We start from the raw sequence: 18,724 nt of genomic DNA, 5'->3' as shown, positions 1-18,724 counted from the left end.
AAACACACGGCGTTGGATATCTAATGTTTATCATGTTTATCAATAAGATTTACCATTGAATCAGTAACTCGACATATATATGACCATCAAACTGAATCTGAGAATTTCGGTGACGACTTACATACATTTAAAGAGCGAAGGCTATCCTTTCATAGTATACTTAACCCATTATGGATAAAGTGGGTCATGGTGTCCTATAGGCAGGGGCGGCTCCTGGCTTTGACGTTAGAGGGGGCGTTACTTAGGGGTATAATCTTTTGACTTGCCCCACGACAAGTTTAACATTTCACAGTCCGAAATAGTGCATTTAGGACGTGTTTTATTACCTTTTTTTCTCCTGTATTGAAATTAAAGTTGGGCGATCCCTTCTCTGGATTCGCTGGTGGGTTCAGCAGCGTTTTAAACTTAACAGCTGATAATGACAATCCTTAAAAATGGCCAGGATGCAAATGCATGATAAATGGGCTTTGACACGCTTTGAAATTGGTTCTGAAGTCATTCGTATTCATTTCAATGTTCTTCCTACTAGTTAAAACCACTGACTATACTTTTTCAGCTTTATTCACATTATGCGTAATAGAACCTGACGTATATTACATAGAGACACATTTCCTGACCATGTTGCCCCGGACAATGCAGGACGGACACAAAGCCGCCTACCGTGAACACCCATAACGCTCAGATGGACAAAACAAGTGGGCCACGGAGCACAAACGCTGGCCTGTTGAGTTTTCAGTCGAAAAGGGGCATAACTCATCAGTTATTACAGACCTAACAGTTATGGGCCTTGATTTTTAAGCGTTTAGTGTCCCCGGCAATAACTAGACCTTTCTCCGAAACATCGTTAGAGATGAGAAACACCCGCTGGATTTTAAATCTGATAAACCTGGTAGAATGTTGCAATCTCATTTTTTGGACATTCAGAAGCATAATATAACTGATGGACAGTAGTCAGTATACATAGTTATTTTTGGATAAAATACTATGAAGTAATTTAAAAAGTTATTTGGTAATGGTCCATTCTGAATTATTTTACTGATCTTAACAATTTTTTTTTGTTTGGAGAAATATATGGCCAATTGATAAAGGACAAACAGAATTTCTTTATTTTTTATTATTTATCATCATCAAAACCCATAGAAATGAAGGTTATGAGCTATAACTCTGTCATAAAATACCAATGTTCTATCTCTGTCACGTGATTTGGCAACGCAGGAGTCATAACAACGAGTAACTATGGTAACGAAGTATAAACTACAACTAGAGACATACAACACAGAAAATGTCCAAGTGAACAGATAAGAACTCTAGAAAAATAATATCAACTCTGAACTTTACATATACATGTCTATCTGACACAAAAGAACTGGAAAAAAAATCTGAAAACAAAACATTTGGAAACTTCTATCTAACATTAAAACTTTTGGAAACTTGCATCTGACAATGGTGATCTTAGCTAACTTGGTACCACTGTTTTGATGGTTGGGTAACCATCGTCTTGATGGTTTGGTTACCATTGTGTTTATAGTAAGGTTAGCATGGTATTGGATGGTTGGGTTACCATGGTTTATATTGATAGGTGGCCATCACTTCGATGGTTGGGTGACCATCGTTTTAATGGTTGTTTTTAAAAAATACACAAACCAGTGAATTCTAGTGATTACAGATAACGCCAAATGCCATAGAACACCATGGTTTTGTTTGACATTGAACATAAAGGCATGTGTTTTAAAGCAGGACAGATATCTAAAAAAAAAAGACAAATAAGGATGTGTATGATAGTGTCATACACATAGATGCATAAAATTGAATTGTTTACTGGGTTCGTTTGTTTTTATAAAATTAAGGTGGCTAAGGCTGCTCATAGGAGCATTAAATACAAGCATGGCATAAAAATGATGTAGTACAAAGATGAGCCCTTGTAAGACAATATATAAAGTGTGTGATAAAATCTTCAAATAAGTAAGTCTGATGTTCTCACAACTAAAAATGTTCAAATAAAAGTTGCCTTCTTCGGCAAAACCCAAAACCATAGTAACAGTGGAACACGGGTGAATGTGATAAGGCTTTCAATGAGTTTGGTATTCAAAATAGAAACGTAAATGCAAACGTGAACGTGTAGTAAAAGTAGGTATAAACATACTAAAATTGGGTAGTAACTGCCATACTAACTGCCATAGTTTGACAGACATATATATATATATATATATATATATATATATATATATATATATATATATATATATATATATATATATATATATATATATATATATGAGGAAGAATTCACTGTCCTGCATTTTCAGTTACATCTCAAATAATTGGATTTAGTTGTAGTTTGCGTTTTTTCTATGCTTCCAGTGTTGTAATCATTAGAAAGACAACATTGATGGAACTTTATATGAGTATAATAATAATTTTTAAAAATACAGGAACTAGTCATTTTTTATAAAATTTGGTCAGTTTTGTTGGACATTTGATGAACATTTTTACCGTGGGTTCAGAAAACTGATATTGCCTCCTTCAGCACTTTGGACTTTTGGTCGCTTCAGACGATTTATCTTTATAGAAAGGTATATTTCCCAACGTCCATTTGCCAAATATGCATTTGGAAGAGTTGAAAACATATAAATCCCGATTTAATCTGAAGAAAACATGACGTAACATTTTGTGTCAAATATGTTACGTATCGAATCGCTTGGTTTTTTGACAACAACAGACATGTATAATTCACTTTAGTGACCTGTTTTTAATTTTACCGAGGTCAGGTGTTCATTTGATGAAAACAATAGTTCCCATAAATACGTACAAAACGTGTATTGATCGACCGAAATATTTCGCCTAAAGTCGTGTCTCAAATGTTACGTCAAAATTATTCAGATTTTGTTCATGTACACAGCCCTTTGTGTATTTCGACAAACTTTAACTGTGTGGCATATAGCTAATACCATGACAGAAAAGTAGCACCGAACGCGCGCATTGATATCTTATGTTATGTCTACGAAGTCATTGTGTTTACATCGGTACACGCTGTATTTTAAGCAGTCATAATTCGCAATTTTGCATATAAACTGAGTAAATTTTAACCAGATAATTGGGAATTTCTTAAAAAATGCCTGTTGTCACACAGCCCTTATTACACGAATACGTAACGGTGACACCATTCATTACCGATTTTGACATTTGGGTAAAAGAGTCCCAAGTTACGTCCAAATAATTTTGAAAAGCATTTTAAGTCTCTAGTGCTAGTAAAAAAAGAATGTATAAACATGTTATGTACCTGTGTTACGCAATAATCAAGAGACATATACTAGAAATAAGCCTCAAATAGCTCATATTACTGCCACAAAAGTATATAACTTTACTCTTTGATGTGCGCCTTTGAGTCCAGTTACATCTGGATGTAAAGTCCTAAAACCGATTGAATGCTTCAAAACTCGGCATGGTTTGCTTGGTTTTTCTGCATAAAAACAACTATTTATGTGACAAAGCATTACAAATTATAATAAAGCAAATGTTTACAACAAGAAAGGGTTCCATTTATAGTGGAATGTCATCGTTACATCACCAATTTTTTTAAATAAATTGAAGGCTCATTACTTTTTTTGTGTGAAGTGCTTTATTTAAATCTTCTAAGGTATTTTAGAAGTGACAAAAACAAATGCAGTAGCATGTAAAAGAACTTACTAAACTATTGATAATTTTTTTTTTTTATGTGGACACCAAGCAATTTGTGATGTAACAAAACAAGCTGGACAGTGAATTCTTCCTCATATATATATATATATATATATATATATATATATAAGGCCATTGACATGCATACAACTATCCAACAATTTGTCATTTTCGAGTAACTTTAAATTTAGCTCTAAAAAAATTTTTCTTTAAAACATGAGGCAGTGATGTTTATCAATATATAATACATAAGAAAAGGTACTTTTAAAAGAAGTAAAACATTATAATTTTAAATCATACCATGCCGATTTAAGGAAAAAAATGAGTTCAGCTGGAGAATGAGGAATTTGTGATATTGGGGTCGGGTATACTCCATCATTATAAAGATGAAAGGTGAAACTTGCTACAACCATATAGCCATTTGCCAGAGGTAATACAGCTCCTAACATATCTTTTAGGAGATGAACATTATGAGCAAGATTTTTTTAAGCTATAAAATCATGTTTCCTTAAAATATGTGAAGTTAAATGTGATATAAATAAACATTGATGACAACAAAAAAACATGATTAAAATATTGCAGAGTAAAATATCATTGCTTTAAAACATAAAAAATAATGAACAGCATTGCTTGTTTAATAAAAGTAAAAGTCATTTTGTATCAAATGATTGGTACACACATATGTGATACATATCACCACTATCGACACATTCCCATACTAAAGTGTTACACATATCGCCACTATCAACACATACCAGTACACACATGTTACTGATATCGCCACTATCAACACATACCAGTACACACATGTTACAGATATAGCCACTATCAACACATACCCGTACACACATGTTACAGATATCGCCACTATCAACACATACCAGTACACACATGTTACTGATATCGCCACTACAAACACATACCCGTATACATGTTACAGATATCGCCACTATCAACACATACCCGTACACACATGTTACAGATATCGCCACTATCAACACATACCAGTACACACATGTTACAGATATCGCCACTATCAACACATTCTGGTACACACATGTTACAGATATCGCCACTATCAACACATACTGGTACACACATGTTACAGATATCGCCACTATCAACACATACTGGTACACACATGTTACAGATATCGCCACTATCAACACATACTGGTACACACATGTTACAGATATCGCTACTATCAACACATACCGGTACACACATGTTACAGATATCGCCACTATCAACACATACAGGTACACACATGTTACAAATATCGCCACTATCAACACATACCGGTACACACATGTTACAGATATCGCTACTATCAACACATACCGGTACACACATGTTACAGATATCGCCACTATCAACACATACCGGTACACACATGTTACAGATATCGCCACTATCAACACATACCCGTACACACATGTAACAGATATCACCACTATCAACACATACCGGTACACACATGTTACAGATATCGCCACTATCAACACATACCCATACACACATGTAACAGATATTACACATGTTACAGATATTGCCACTATCAACACATACCGGTACACACATGTTACAGATATTGCCACTATCAACACATACCGGTACACACATGTTACAGATATTGCCACTATCAACACATACCCGTACTTAATTATTACAGATCTTGCAACAATGAAACACATACCAGTTCACTCTTGTTACAAATATTGCCACTTTCAACCCACCGGTACACACAGATATAATATACATACCAGTACTTAAAAGCTTTCCAACATTTAAGAAAATGAGATAAGAAAAAGATAATTTACTAAAATCCTGATTGAAATTACAAAATAATCACGATTGATCCTAAGTAGAGATGAGACTAGAAATGAGACTTACTGACATAATGTTACACAGTTTACAGTTAAAATAGTATTTTTGTGACTCTTTAGTTTTGAAAATGAATGCCCGCCTAAGCGATCACAACATGATCATTGTCATAGACATACGGTAAACAAATTAATATAAAACATTGACATGACAGTATGAAAAATAAATACTAGGAGACTGGCTCTGAACTAATATTCAACTCCGGGTTTGCATTGTCAGTGTTCAAATTTGCACCTTTCGAATGAATATTTTCATTTGCATCAACAGTAAACGAGTTTCGATGATTTTGTGCTGAGTCACCATTATCTGGCTGGTTCACAGAAATTGCACTTGACAATCGGCTGTCTCCACCTCCAGACTGAGAATCAGTCTGTTTTGACTGACCCACAATTCCACTTCCTGTAGACTGGTTTATTGCACAATGTTCCCCCTGACTTGCACTAGAACCACTATCACAGTCTGTAACAACAGTATTTTCACTATTCGTTATAGTTCTACTCGTTTCTAACACATTTTCATCTATTCTCTCCCCTTTAAAAGAGTTTGTTTTCACAAGTTTACTACTGTAGCCTGACTCTGAACTGCTTGACTTGATACTGCTAGTCTCAGGGTCTGAGTTTTCCCGGTTCAGGTAGGCAATAAGTGCAGTGGAACTCCGCTTGCCCTCTATAATCTCAGACAATGTTCTGTTTAGACTCTCCGGGTCTTCCAAGTCGTCATCATCATCGTCGTTGTAGTCATAATCATCAACCACCTTACTAGCATTATGGTCGGTTGATGAAGATCCAGATGTGTTGGGTGACTTCGGACTGGCTGACATCTTCAACTGAAGCACCTAAAATGTAATGAATCTCCTTAGAAACACACTCCAACAATCTCTTGAGAACCCATGTCATTCTGTTCCACTGAATAAAACTAGTTCTGCCCAACATAGAATTCTATTATTTGACCTTGAGAGATTTTTTCTACACGGGTTCAATATATTTCGGGTCAAAGTAAGTGAAAATAAAGCTTACTTAAGGTAACCAACCAACAAATGTGGGAAGTTTTGTTATATGTAGCCAATTGTACAAAAACTGGTTGATTATTTGTTTGGGTCAAATTAAGCCAAAATGTTTTTTGGTCAGTATCTGTCCAATAATTACGATCAATCAATCAATTTATTAAAATGTGCAAACTAACCCGTTGTCAACTTATCCATGTTATATACAACTGGCCACTGGTGATCGCATGTTATTGTTAACATTTAAAAGGGTTTTGTTCGCAAAAAAATTAAACAAGAGTTCCAACTGTCACAAAATACCCTCGTCCTTTTCTAAGGACACCAGATTTCATGATAAATGGTTGTGCATTAAGCCAAATTTAGAAAGCAGACACTGAAAAAATTTTTTTTTGCCAATTCAAGGGTCATAACTCTGGTGTGACCAAGGTAAGATGGCTGATTATCTATCCTGACCAAGATATTCTGACCAAATTAAGTGATAATTGTATGAAGGATTTTTCAATAATTGATCGAACAAGACAGTTGAGGTAATTTCTATCATTACAGGTAATCAAATTTGTTCAAGATATTATTCCCATACACATTCTGACCAAATAAGGTGTTAATTGGACAAAAGCTTGTAGAGTAATTCATCAGAAAAGACTGATTTTAAGATATTTCTATAATTAAAGGGCAATAACTCTTGAATGCAATGAGATATTTAAATGAGGAAAATGGCTGACATAAGGAAAATGACTTATATAAGTTTTAAGAATAACAGCCCAGGATTATTTGTCCAAAGTCAAAAGCCTTGATTTGAAAAAGGATTAAGTTTGACTCACAGTAAACATCGATTATTCTTAAAGTGTCAATAATGAATTTCCAATTTTTAAGTTTTTAAGAAGTTAAACCAGATACAAAGGGGGACAATTACCTCTTCCTGGAGGTCAAAGATGGTGTTCTCCAGGTCCTGTTTACCTCCCTTAGAATCCAACTGTGTTGTTGCCAGAGTCTCTTCTCTCTGAAAAACAAAAAGCAAACCCATATTATTGATATATCCCCTTACAGATGGTGAAATAACAGGCTTATGCATTGCTGTGTGTTCCTTGTATTCCGATATTCTTTACTGACTCTCAAAACTGTGGGTTTCATTAGAGTTTTTAAGTCATAAGTTGAAATCATCTGTGTGATATCCTTGTTATTCTGCTTTACATTTGTGTGAACTTAACTTGAGCCATTATTTAGGAAAAATCAATGTGTTGACATCTGTGTCCGAGTTCCCTCTGCATATTTGCAAGTTTTTGGTTCAGGGGGCCAAGTAAGGCCAATTGGCAAGTTCACGGCAGCTCCTGGGTTTTTAAGCATTAGAGGAGCCTAAGATTGCATTATAAATAAATCTGTACTAGATGTTAAAGTTAATAGGCCAACTAGTCTGTGGGGCCAACATTACAAAATGACATTAAACTATAATTTTTATAAAGGAATCTTAAAGGTTTTTTTAATAAACCTTGAAGCATTAATTTTAATCAAGTTTCTATTAAAATAACACGCTCAATACCAGTTATTCATTTAATAAAAAATATTGATGTCCTTATCAATTTTTCAGTGACATGAACAGCATCAAGTTATCGCAATTATAGATTTTTCAGTGACATAAGTGGCACTGTAGAGATGAGCATGTGCTAGGAACTTTAGCATGCTGACACTTGTGTTTGGCATTTAGTTTGAAATCAAAGTTGAAGTCTGAGTTCCTAAGAGCAACACATTTTTACTGAGTTTGAATTATTTTGTAATTATTTTTTGGAAGATCAATTTTTTCCAGCTCCAGAAACATGACCTGAGACACTTGAATGCATATTCCATAATTGAATTGTATACAAACAGCAAGAATGAATTCCATAATATCTAAATTATTGTATATTCTCAGTAGTCAAAAATAAAATATTTACTGGTCAAAAATAATGACCCTCGACAAACAAATGCTCATAGACTTGGATTGAATATATAACTTTTGCAGATAAACAAAGAAGGTGATTATCGAGGGCAGGCATAATTTGATTTTAACGTTGTGTCAAGCCTACCTGTATTTCCATCTGCGCTATTTTCTGTTTTAGTTCCCCGATGGCTTGATCATTCTCGGCCTCTCTGATACGCGCCATCATCAGCTCCTCACGATGCTGGAATATATGCAAGGTAACATACAGGAGTCTTCATCTATATGAAATAATAACTTGTGAACAAAGAAAACATGCACAAAGTCATTATCTAACCTGTTTCGTTCACAATGGAGCCCTGTTTCAATTCTAAAGGCAAGTTTTTCAACCATCAATTTTATTTTCCAAGTGATACAAACTCTGGTACATCACTCAACATTTTTAAAACAGCAACAAAGAATACCATGATACAAAACAATAATTACAATTATTTATTTATTTTAGTATGTGTTGCAGCTTTTTGTGTAGTGTAAGGTTTATTAATATAGTATAATAAAATACAACAACTAAATCACACACAGTGACCTATGTAACTTTACTTGGTAACCATGGATAATTTTTGGCTGACATTCAGCTGATTTTCAATTATAACCTGTCTGATCAGTTTTCAATGTATCATACCTTTTAATGTATTCAAAAGTCACATGACTTTCACCATAGCTATTCTGGACAACCTCACTCATGTATGTTGAGGTGAATAATGCCACTAAATAAAATAGTTGAATGTAACCTCAATTCAGTTACCATGAATCATGTTCCTTTAGATTAGTTTTGCATCTCAAAATGGATTACTTGTCATTTACAGCAATTCATTTTGCTGTGCATCCTAAGTTGCATACTTTTGTTCTTCCAGAGGACCCATTATTCTTGAACATTTCTATCAGCAAGTACATGTACAGTTTAATTTGGCTTAAAACTATGCTTAGGACTCACAGATTCTTGCTCAGACCAACAATAAAGGTAAAAAAAATTAGTTAAACTTTAGAGCAGATATGAAAACGAATCAATGGTTTCATTTATTCAATTCTAACCTTAGACTCCAGGTCGTCCATTTTTCTGAGGAGATTTTTGATTTGCCGATCTGCATCATCCAGCTGCTTGGATTTTCCCTCCATCTCGGTCTTCAGACGCTTGTTTTCCTCGTCCATCCTCTTAATCTGGTTCGTACAGATCTGGTTCTGGAAAACAAGTAAAAGAGATGTTTACCAAATGTCCATGAAAATTAATACAAATGTTAATGTAAATACACACCATTATATTTTGTTTGGACCGAAACGACAACAAAATGGCTGATATAAAAACTTGCAAATTAAAGCAAGTAGACTTGCTTACTTATAAATGGCCAAATTAACAAGGCATAATAAAAGTATCGTATGGGGAGTATTGCAAATGTGATGCACAGGACTGATTGGAAGGAAGTGAACATTATATTCAAGCAGCATGGAAAGTTGCTTTCAGGGTCGAATCTAGAAATGAAGGAGTAAAAGGTAAAAGGTTCTACCTGCTTCTGTATCTAATGTCAGTTACAACCTTTTCGCTTTCACACCTCAAAATACAGACTACATGTACATTATGTCAAGTGCTGTGGATAAGATTGGGCTTGACAAAGAAAAAGATCTCTGACTTCTTATAATCTTAATAGCATATAAGACTGAAGGTTATGGCTTATACTTACACGATAGGTACCCTGTCAATATATCATGATTGTATATATGCAAACACACACAAACCTCTATCATCTTCTCGATACAATAAATGAATTTTCAATAAATGAAGTTTCACAGATACAAAGAATAAATGAGCGTTAAAAATAAATGATACATATTTGACATGACATTAAAATTGAATTATGGCCATCAACTCAAATTTAAAAGTTTATCTTATTTGACAAATCTACAAAATCAAAGTCCATAAGAATGTAGGTTTTATATATTTGAGATTTTACAACATTATATTAATCATTCTTACTGGCACGTTACAATGTCAGAGTGTGGTATTGATTTGTAGAGGATATCACAAATCTTCCTCAATTGGTGTCATGTTAATCCAATTCAGATCAGTAACAAACAGAAATTAAAATTTGATAGACAACTAAAGCATTAAAACTAGATTTCTGTGAACCATGATCTTCACTTACTGACTCCAAAATTTATGGAAAAATGAAAGACTGATGCTGCGAAACAAAGTCATCCCTGTGTCTGCTTTGCTTCAATAGCAACACCAAAAAAATAAGAGAAAACAAACAAGATTGTTTCCTTACCGAAGTCTCAAGCTCCATGATTTTCTGTTTGGCATCTTTTAATGCGGACAGAGCACTAGCCTCCTTCAATTTAGCCGTCATCAAGTCCTCCTGTGTCTTCTTCAGGTCAGTCTTTAACTCCCCCTTACTGCTCCTGTCCCTTGGAGAGCTAGCTGGGTCCTGGTTAGACAGGTGACGCTGAAATAGTTTGGAGAATATACGGTTATAAGACAGAGGTAATTGAAAGGAAATTTATGAAGCTACCACCATTTAGTTAAAGGCAATCATTTTGCATGTAGCAGCTATCTCTAAGTTAAGTGTAACCTCTACATATCAGTGGTATGTAACCTACCTGCCAGTTAGTCTCCAGGTCAGCTATAGCTTGTCTCATCTCTCTAAGGGACAAGTTCGCCTCCGCCTCTCTGAGTTTAACAGCGATCAATTCCTCCTGCAGACATTGCACATCGTTACTGGGAGCCCTCTGTAGCTGATGGTTAATCTGAAAGTATGCCACATGTGTTCTAATAAAAGTAAATGGCGATGAACTTCAGTTTAAATTGTAAACATAGTTTGAAAAATACTTTTATTAAAGTGGAAAATGACACATTGTGATTATCATTCGTAACTCTTACGTTTTCAAAAGTAAAGAATCATATGTTCTATGGCTGAAATGCCATGCCATAAGATATTTATTTATAACAGTATTATACATCCCAACTACCACTCATTTCCCCACCCACCTGCTGCAGTTCTTCTATCTTATTGCGGAGGTTCTTCACTACGGTGCTATTTTCTGCCTCCCGCAACCGCACAGTTATCAGCTCCTCTTGTAAACCCTGGACCACCATCTGGGCCTCACCTTCGTCCAGCGAAGATGCAGAGTGGATACTGTCAGTCTGGAATATAATAGATGTATTGTGTTATATTTGGGTACTCTGTTGGGGCCTCACATAAATCAGCTCCTCTTGCAAACCCTTGGCCGCCATTTGGGCCTCACCTTCATCCAGTGGTTATGCACAGTGGATTTCAGCCTTTAATAATTTATATTCATACAACGCCTGATCTAAGTTCACATCGCTCTTATTTCACATGCAGTTTTATTTATACAGGAGCAAGGCATGCTGACGCAAACACTCATCAGTTTTTATCCAGTTGGTCAGACAGAAAAGCTCAATGGACTGATATTTCAGAACATTGATGAAGTTTACAATGTTGTTAACTGGATCATTGTTAACTTTCAAATCTGTAAAACTCTTAAAAGTTTCATGGACAGACATGTTATTTTAACAAAACCAATAACGTATTATTCTCTATGGTGATTGAAACTTAATCTTGACCTCCTTACATTTTGGGCAATTTATTCATTCCACTCACCCTTTCCTTGATGTCTCCGAGCAACGACTCAGCCTCTTTCAGCTGTTTCAGTGAGGTGTTGTACTTCTGTTTAGTTAGGGAGAGCTCATTCTTAAGGGCGTAAGTATCCTCCGCCTCCTGGGCTCGCGTAAGTTGATACTGAATCAGTCGGTCAGCCAGAGACGCAGACTCCTGTAATATACAAGAACATGGAAATAAGTCACTCAAGCAAGATTCTATAATTTATCAGCTTTCAACACAATAAAGCTTTAAAAAAATAATATAAACTTAACTAAATTTGTCACCTTCGAAAAATACCAACATGTAGCATTAGTTTAGATCATGTAAGCAATTTTTAAAGATAGTCAGCATGCCTTTTTGATTCATAGAATACATACAGAGGGCTCAGAGCAAAAGTGACATTTAAAATAGAATGAATTATGTCCACCTTGGGCTAAGTACAGGGATGTGATTGACCTTAAACTTTTTTTGCGAGGAGTTTGGGGCTCGCTTTAGACCAAAGCATCCTGTCACAGAAGCAAAACTGGCTTTAAAGAAGCTTTTTTGAGGGCTTTCCTGACTCAAATTGGAAGCAAACTTCAGTGTCAATACTAACAACAAATAAAGTAACCCCAAGCAACCAGTTCAGTTTTTTTTGGTCTCTGGAAGCATTGGATCTGCAGAAATTCGGGCATCCGTGGACAAGTCACCTCCCTGTCAGCGCTAGTTTAAATAATACAGAGCAAAACTAATTTTATGTATCTTTTTCGTAACAGTTCTCTTTGTCGATTATGATAGGTAAAACAGCTATTCTCAACAACAACTACAACAACAAATTAAGACCTATTACCTTTTCTAGGTTGCCTATTCTCTGTCTCAGTAGTCGATTTTCTGTCCGTAATCTCTGAAATCATAAACAATTCATTAACAACATGAAAAGAATCCTAACAATGATCAAAGAAAAGTGGAAAATATCAATTCTTCCAAAATAGATAACACAACCACTGCCCTTATTTGCAAAACTGACATAGTTTGGTAACAAGGAATATGTACAGAAAAGTCAACAAGCTTTAAAAGAAAAAATCTAACCTCCATGTATAATAAAATGTCCTGAATTGAAAGGAAAAGTCAAAAGATATCAATTATCAATTATGAAAGTTGGACACAATCATTTCCAAGTCATAATACAGGTGACAGGATGATTCACTGCAGTTTAACCATAGAGAGATACACATTGATTTTACTGCTGTACTCTGTACCACTGTTCTTAAAGGATATTATTACCTGGATTATTGGATAATAAATAATAAAAGAACGCTTTGTATGAATTCACAAGTTTAGAGGGCTGTTTTCAATACCGAGAAATTTATTTGTTTACGGACTGCATTGGAATCAGAAATAGTTTGTGCACATTTTTAGATTGTTTTAACTCGAAAGTTTGTTAATACATGTCCAATAAAATAATTTGCTTCATCAAAGCTGAAAAAATGTCCAAATACGAAAGAAATTAAGTATGAGAATTTCAGCCCGGACCCATGCTTTTTAGACATTGAAAGGATCATTAACTGGAAGCTTATACAAACAACATCATCTATACATATTTCTGATGTGGTAAATTTGCACTGAAATATTAATTTCCATGAACCAGTCTATTGATTCAGACTGGTGTTCCTGTCCCTGAGTCATCGGTCTAACATTCAAACTGCGTCTCGCCCTCGTTGTGCAACAGACAAGACCTTACATCTGTCTTGATGATTATCACGTTGCCCATTGCCTTAATTGGCAGTCTGGGCAGGGTCTGATTACAGGCCGGGGGTACAAGGGCCCATGCATTCCATCAATAATGACCAGATAGAATTAAAGGTGATGATTGTTGTGGCTTCAACTATTAATGAGTAAGGAATTTAAATTAAAGTAATTTTGATTCACAAGCAACAATTTTACCAATTAAGTGGTAACTTTCACCATAACAAGAGCCCTGCGAAGCAAACGACTGATGCTTGTCTGCTATTTTCAGTCAAAAAGGGTGTATAACTCAACAATTACTAAACAGAGTTATGGGTCCTGCTAAACTGTTAAAACATGTAAATCATTGGAATATCTAACATTTTTGAGGTATGACCAAGATTGATATTTGTGCACACCGCTGCCGACTCAGAAAAAGACACCAACAACTCTCAAAACCGACAAGCTAATGATGTCCGAAATCCACCGTGTCACATTGACTTGCCTACAGTGATCAATAACTATATTATGATTCCCTTGTAATAACCATATCCTCGCCCAACAGAAATATATACCTACCCGTAGTTCGATTTGATCCTCGTTCTCTTTGCTTTTAAGGGCTGTGTATTCTTTCTCTAATCTGAAAATAGACAAAATATTCATCATTGTGACATGCAATATGTTCCCATCAATCATTCACACTCTCCTTTGTTTTTGATCCTGATCAATCCGGAAACCTTTCTGATAGAATATGAAAATTTCAAATTGCTGAATAATAAAACTGGGCAACCAGAGAACGGTATCAAGTACCCCTTCCCTAGTCAACGACAAAATAGGTTGTAACCGTATTAAGGGTTTTTAGGGGTCCACCCCCCCCCCAGAAATATATGATTATTTTTTGTCTGAAATGGTGCATTTTGCTGTAATATATGCATCATTTTTCTACCATATTAACACATTGGCAAATAAGACTCCACCCGCCAACCCTTTGCAAAAGTTGACACAATTCTTGATTAGAACCTTTCAATAGCTTTGTCATTGAACCGTATGACTTGGAAGTGAGTTTGTTGGCTTAAATAGTTGGGCGCCAATAAATCTCATCGAAGTTCAAACCATTGATCCTTGAAATCGTCCTCGATCACAGTTGAATAACAGTTTGGGAAGGAAGACACATTTAAATTCAATCAGGGTTAAGAGTCAATGGTTTTAAGTTAAACGTTTATCAGATACATTTATCCAATGTCAAGTCTTTGTAATGGTAATGACAGGGTCCTAACTAATATGATCAAAGGAAACACACAGCAATTATACTGATTGATTTTAAGCTTTAATCTATGAACAACAAAAAAAAGTCAAAAGCATGAATGGCATGTCGGAAGTGCCTATTTCAATTTTAAAACAAAAATCAACGTCACAGCCATCAGATACATGCATAAACTCCTTGAATTTAAATATTTCCATAATAATCTGGATAAGATCACGGACGGAATCAATAGCGGACTGCAACATGCATCCAAACATGAATTTGCACTAGAACCAGGATGGCGTGATTCAGTATTCATGCTATCGTAGAATATAGAGCAGAAGAAAGTCTCAAAATAGATACAGTAGCTTAAGTATCTTAGGCAAGTCTTAGGACATTAAGGGGTTTAAGCCAGATTTCAATAAGGGTAGGGTGCTGCAGAACATGAGCAGGGAGCCTAAGGGTAGAAAAGGGCACACTGTATCATGCTGTGAAAAATTTGAACATTATGAATTTGACAGAAAACATAAGAAGTTGTGTTTTATTAAAATGATATTAGGTTTCAACTGCTATACGTGTCAAGTTTGTTTTCTATTCGTCATGATATTCAAAGTTATAAATTGTTGACAGTCTATATATAGGCATTTAATGCTATGAAGGCTGAGAAGGGTGTCCGACACTGGTCTTCAGGAGGTACATTGTAAGAAGGGTGCTACCAAAAAATGACACTGTCAGCACCCTTCCATATCCTTTAAGCTAAAACCCTGGCAGAATGGTGCAACCAAAAACAGGACACTGGGTGCATCAACCTTTGGCCAACTCTTCTAGTCCCTACAGTGACCCAGAGCCAAACATGTTAGGCTAAGCTATTGACATTTTATGGCACCATATTAACATCATAAACATTCTATAGTCCTGCTCTACCCAAGATCATTCTCCACCTGTAAATTCGATTTAATGACTACCTTCAGATTTCACAGCATTTTAATTTTATACTAGAATAGTGATCAACTATTTCATGGTTTAAAACCATTTTATGATGACACGCTTTTGTGGTTCCTGAACACATTTTTACCCAGTTTCAGTAATTTGTATCATGCAACTGTAATTTATAGCAGCGGTAAAACAAATAATTTCTTTTATTACATATGAAATTCTAAATTGTTTGTCGTATTTTCTACATTTTGATCACTTACTCATCCTTGCTGGTGAAACTAGGATTGTACTGACACTGGTCGTCATCGTCCCCAAAGTCCACAAAATCCATTGGTTGTCACGGTTGCTAGGCACACTCTGTTGCTATGGTAACATACACTTCCTATCTCCGCCATTTGGCAGATATGTCAGATCACTTTACCAATGTCAGATACAATTTTTAGTTTTAAACTGTCCAACGTTTTTAGTATTTTCAGTCACTCTTTCAGAAAGTGATACATATTTAATGAATTCATATATTGTCTTCACATAAATTATTCGAAGACATGTCCAAATGCAGTCACCTTAACTGTCTAGCAAAGCGTACACTCCCAAATATCAAGTGCTGCTTTTAAAGCATTTAACTCCATTCCATAATGTCTGTTTTCATGTAGCTAACAAGTTGCTATTTACCTGGGTTACTGATTCACAAAGCAAAGAAAATAAGTGAATTAATACTACTCATTGACTCATTACCCCAGAACAACAACACCTATCCAGGCTGCAACATCCAATTAAATCCGAAGATAAAAAGAAACAAGCTTGAAACAAATGATACAAATTTTCTCCATAAAGTCAGTATAACTCATCCTTGACTGATCAATGATAGGGAAGAAATCTGTCCTTGTATATCTGCACTTCATTAATATGCATACAAAATAGCTGGAATAAAATAAAGGCACAAGCTAGCTTAGGTAACAATCTAGGAAAATTTGCATGCAGGAAATCAATTTCAACATACACATAGAGGAATGACTTCAGTTCTTATGATTAATAATTATATCACATATTTTCTTCATAAAAAAAGTGGAAATATTTCCCAAACATCCTGACACACACTTCATACATCGACAGCTGTCACAAATTTCATCATTTTCTGTCCATTAAACCTTTAATCCCATTCCTGAACAGCATAGTTTGCCTGTTTCCCCCACATTACATCAATATTCCTTATATATCCCTACAATACTTCAAAGACACAGCTGTTTGATCATAAATAATACTCATATTTTCAAAATAATTCCCATATTTCGTACATGCCGCGGTTAAAGAACACTATAATATTATGCTACTTAGTTTACACCATCTCAAACGACCAGGCCATAATAAAAATTTATATTTGGAATATCATTTTCATACAAATTATACAGTACCAAAATGCTTATAACAAGACGACAGGGGCGTGAGATGACAGGGGAGTTTTTCGCATGAATGACCTGGTTATATTATACTTGAGGCTGGTATATTGTAATAAAGCCCTAAACAAATTATACAACCCAGCGAATATCTGTCTCCGACCTGCTTATCCAAACATCTTAATAGGGAAATGATAAATCTCTTTTCATTGATGCCCCGGTAAAAATGTTAAACAGTTTGGGTAACTGATATTAAATAAACCGCCAAAGGGTAGTTATCTTAATTTTGGAAAGTTTTGATAAGCATTGTTTTAACAAGATTGTAAAAAAATAACCGTGATAAAGGCAGCTAATCAATGAAAGTGGACATTTAGATGAACATGCCCTACTTCTTGTTCAGGAATCAAAAATTTAAAAATTTAGCCCTGCTTAATAAAATAAAAAAATTGAGCGAGCTTGTTAAGCATATAAGCAATAAAGGGCATGTGGGCTTGAGGGCTTGCAGGCTTGAGGACTTGAGGGCTTGCAGGCTTGAGGGCTTGCAAGCTTGTTCTAAGTAATATTGTCATATTTTGTTAACCTTTATTTAAGCCGGCCAGCTTCGACTATCGTAAAGGTATACAGTACCAAAGTAATCAAAATACTAAACTTCATAAATCAAATATCTTACGAAAGGTCTGCCTTATATTGTCACATCAACATCAGCATGTTTATGTCTTCAAACAAATATATGATACAGGTGGATGAAAAGATAATAATTATGATCTACCATATCATTATTGTCATACCTATATCATACTATCATATCCTCAGGTTATATTTCACGTCTGACCGGCATGTCACAGTCTTCATTTTTACTTCTTAAACATGAAGAATTCAAATGATACCATGAATTATTCAAATTAACTTATCTTCTACAACTTTTTTGGTATTTTCTGCATAAAGCCTCAATACAAACAGATGGTTATTGCTAACAATGATCATAAATAATGCATTTCGGAATGCTATCCAATATTTTGGGATTTTCCATATAAAGAAACCATTCATGAATTACCCATAAAACGCCTTAAACGAAGGGAGTCATAAACAAACATGGGTACAATAGTGAAATTCAATCAAATACACATAAATCATATTAAAACCCAAAATCAATGAGAAATTTAGAGTTGGCCCACAATGTTATGATATCTGAATACTAAAATGTCACACAATTTAGCAAAAACTGAAAATGATGTCAAAAATCACATAACTAAATCAAAATGAACTTAAATACACAATATCCACTAGAATATTTTG

General features: G+C 35.0%; 1 protein-coding gene across 3 annotated transcripts in view; it reads right to left on the bottom strand.

Annotated features, from left to right (window-relative positions):
• Nucleotides 1–3,880: 3,880 nt before the first annotated feature.
• Nucleotides 3,881–18,724, bottom strand: part of LOC128223984 (ecotropic viral integration site 5 ortholog-like) — a 47,687-nt gene continuing 32,843 nt past the window's right edge. For all 3 annotated transcript variants that reach the window (XM_052933543.1, XM_052933545.1, XM_052933544.1), the window contains 10 exons: nucleotides 14,435–14,495; nucleotides 12,981–13,034; nucleotides 12,152–12,322; nucleotides 11,518–11,673; nucleotides 11,130–11,276; nucleotides 10,799–10,975; nucleotides 9,570–9,716; nucleotides 8,626–8,721; nucleotides 7,479–7,565; nucleotides 3,881–6,397 (listed from right to left, as the gene is read on the bottom strand). In XM_052933543.1, the coding sequence (XP_052789503.1) occupies nucleotides 5,732–6,397; nucleotides 7,479–7,565; nucleotides 8,626–8,721; nucleotides 9,570–9,716; nucleotides 10,799–10,975; nucleotides 11,130–11,276; nucleotides 11,518–11,673; nucleotides 12,152–12,322; nucleotides 12,981–13,034; nucleotides 14,435–14,495 (1,762 nt within the window). In that variant the 3' untranslated portion in view covers nucleotides 3,881–5,731. The remainder of the gene's footprint in view (nucleotides 6,398–7,478; nucleotides 7,566–8,625; nucleotides 8,722–9,569; nucleotides 9,717–10,798; nucleotides 10,976–11,129; nucleotides 11,277–11,517; nucleotides 11,674–12,151; nucleotides 12,323–12,980; nucleotides 13,035–14,434; nucleotides 14,496–18,724) is intronic.

The sequence above is a fragment of the Mya arenaria genome, chromosome 17 (genome assembly GCF_026914265.1).
Source record: "Mya arenaria isolate MELC-2E11 chromosome 17, ASM2691426v1".
Classification (NCBI taxonomy): domain Eukaryota; kingdom Metazoa; phylum Mollusca; class Bivalvia; order Myida; family Myidae; genus Mya; species Mya arenaria.
The sequence above is the reverse complement of the archived record's forward strand: the minus strand, read 5'-3'. Positions and strand labels throughout refer to the sequence as shown.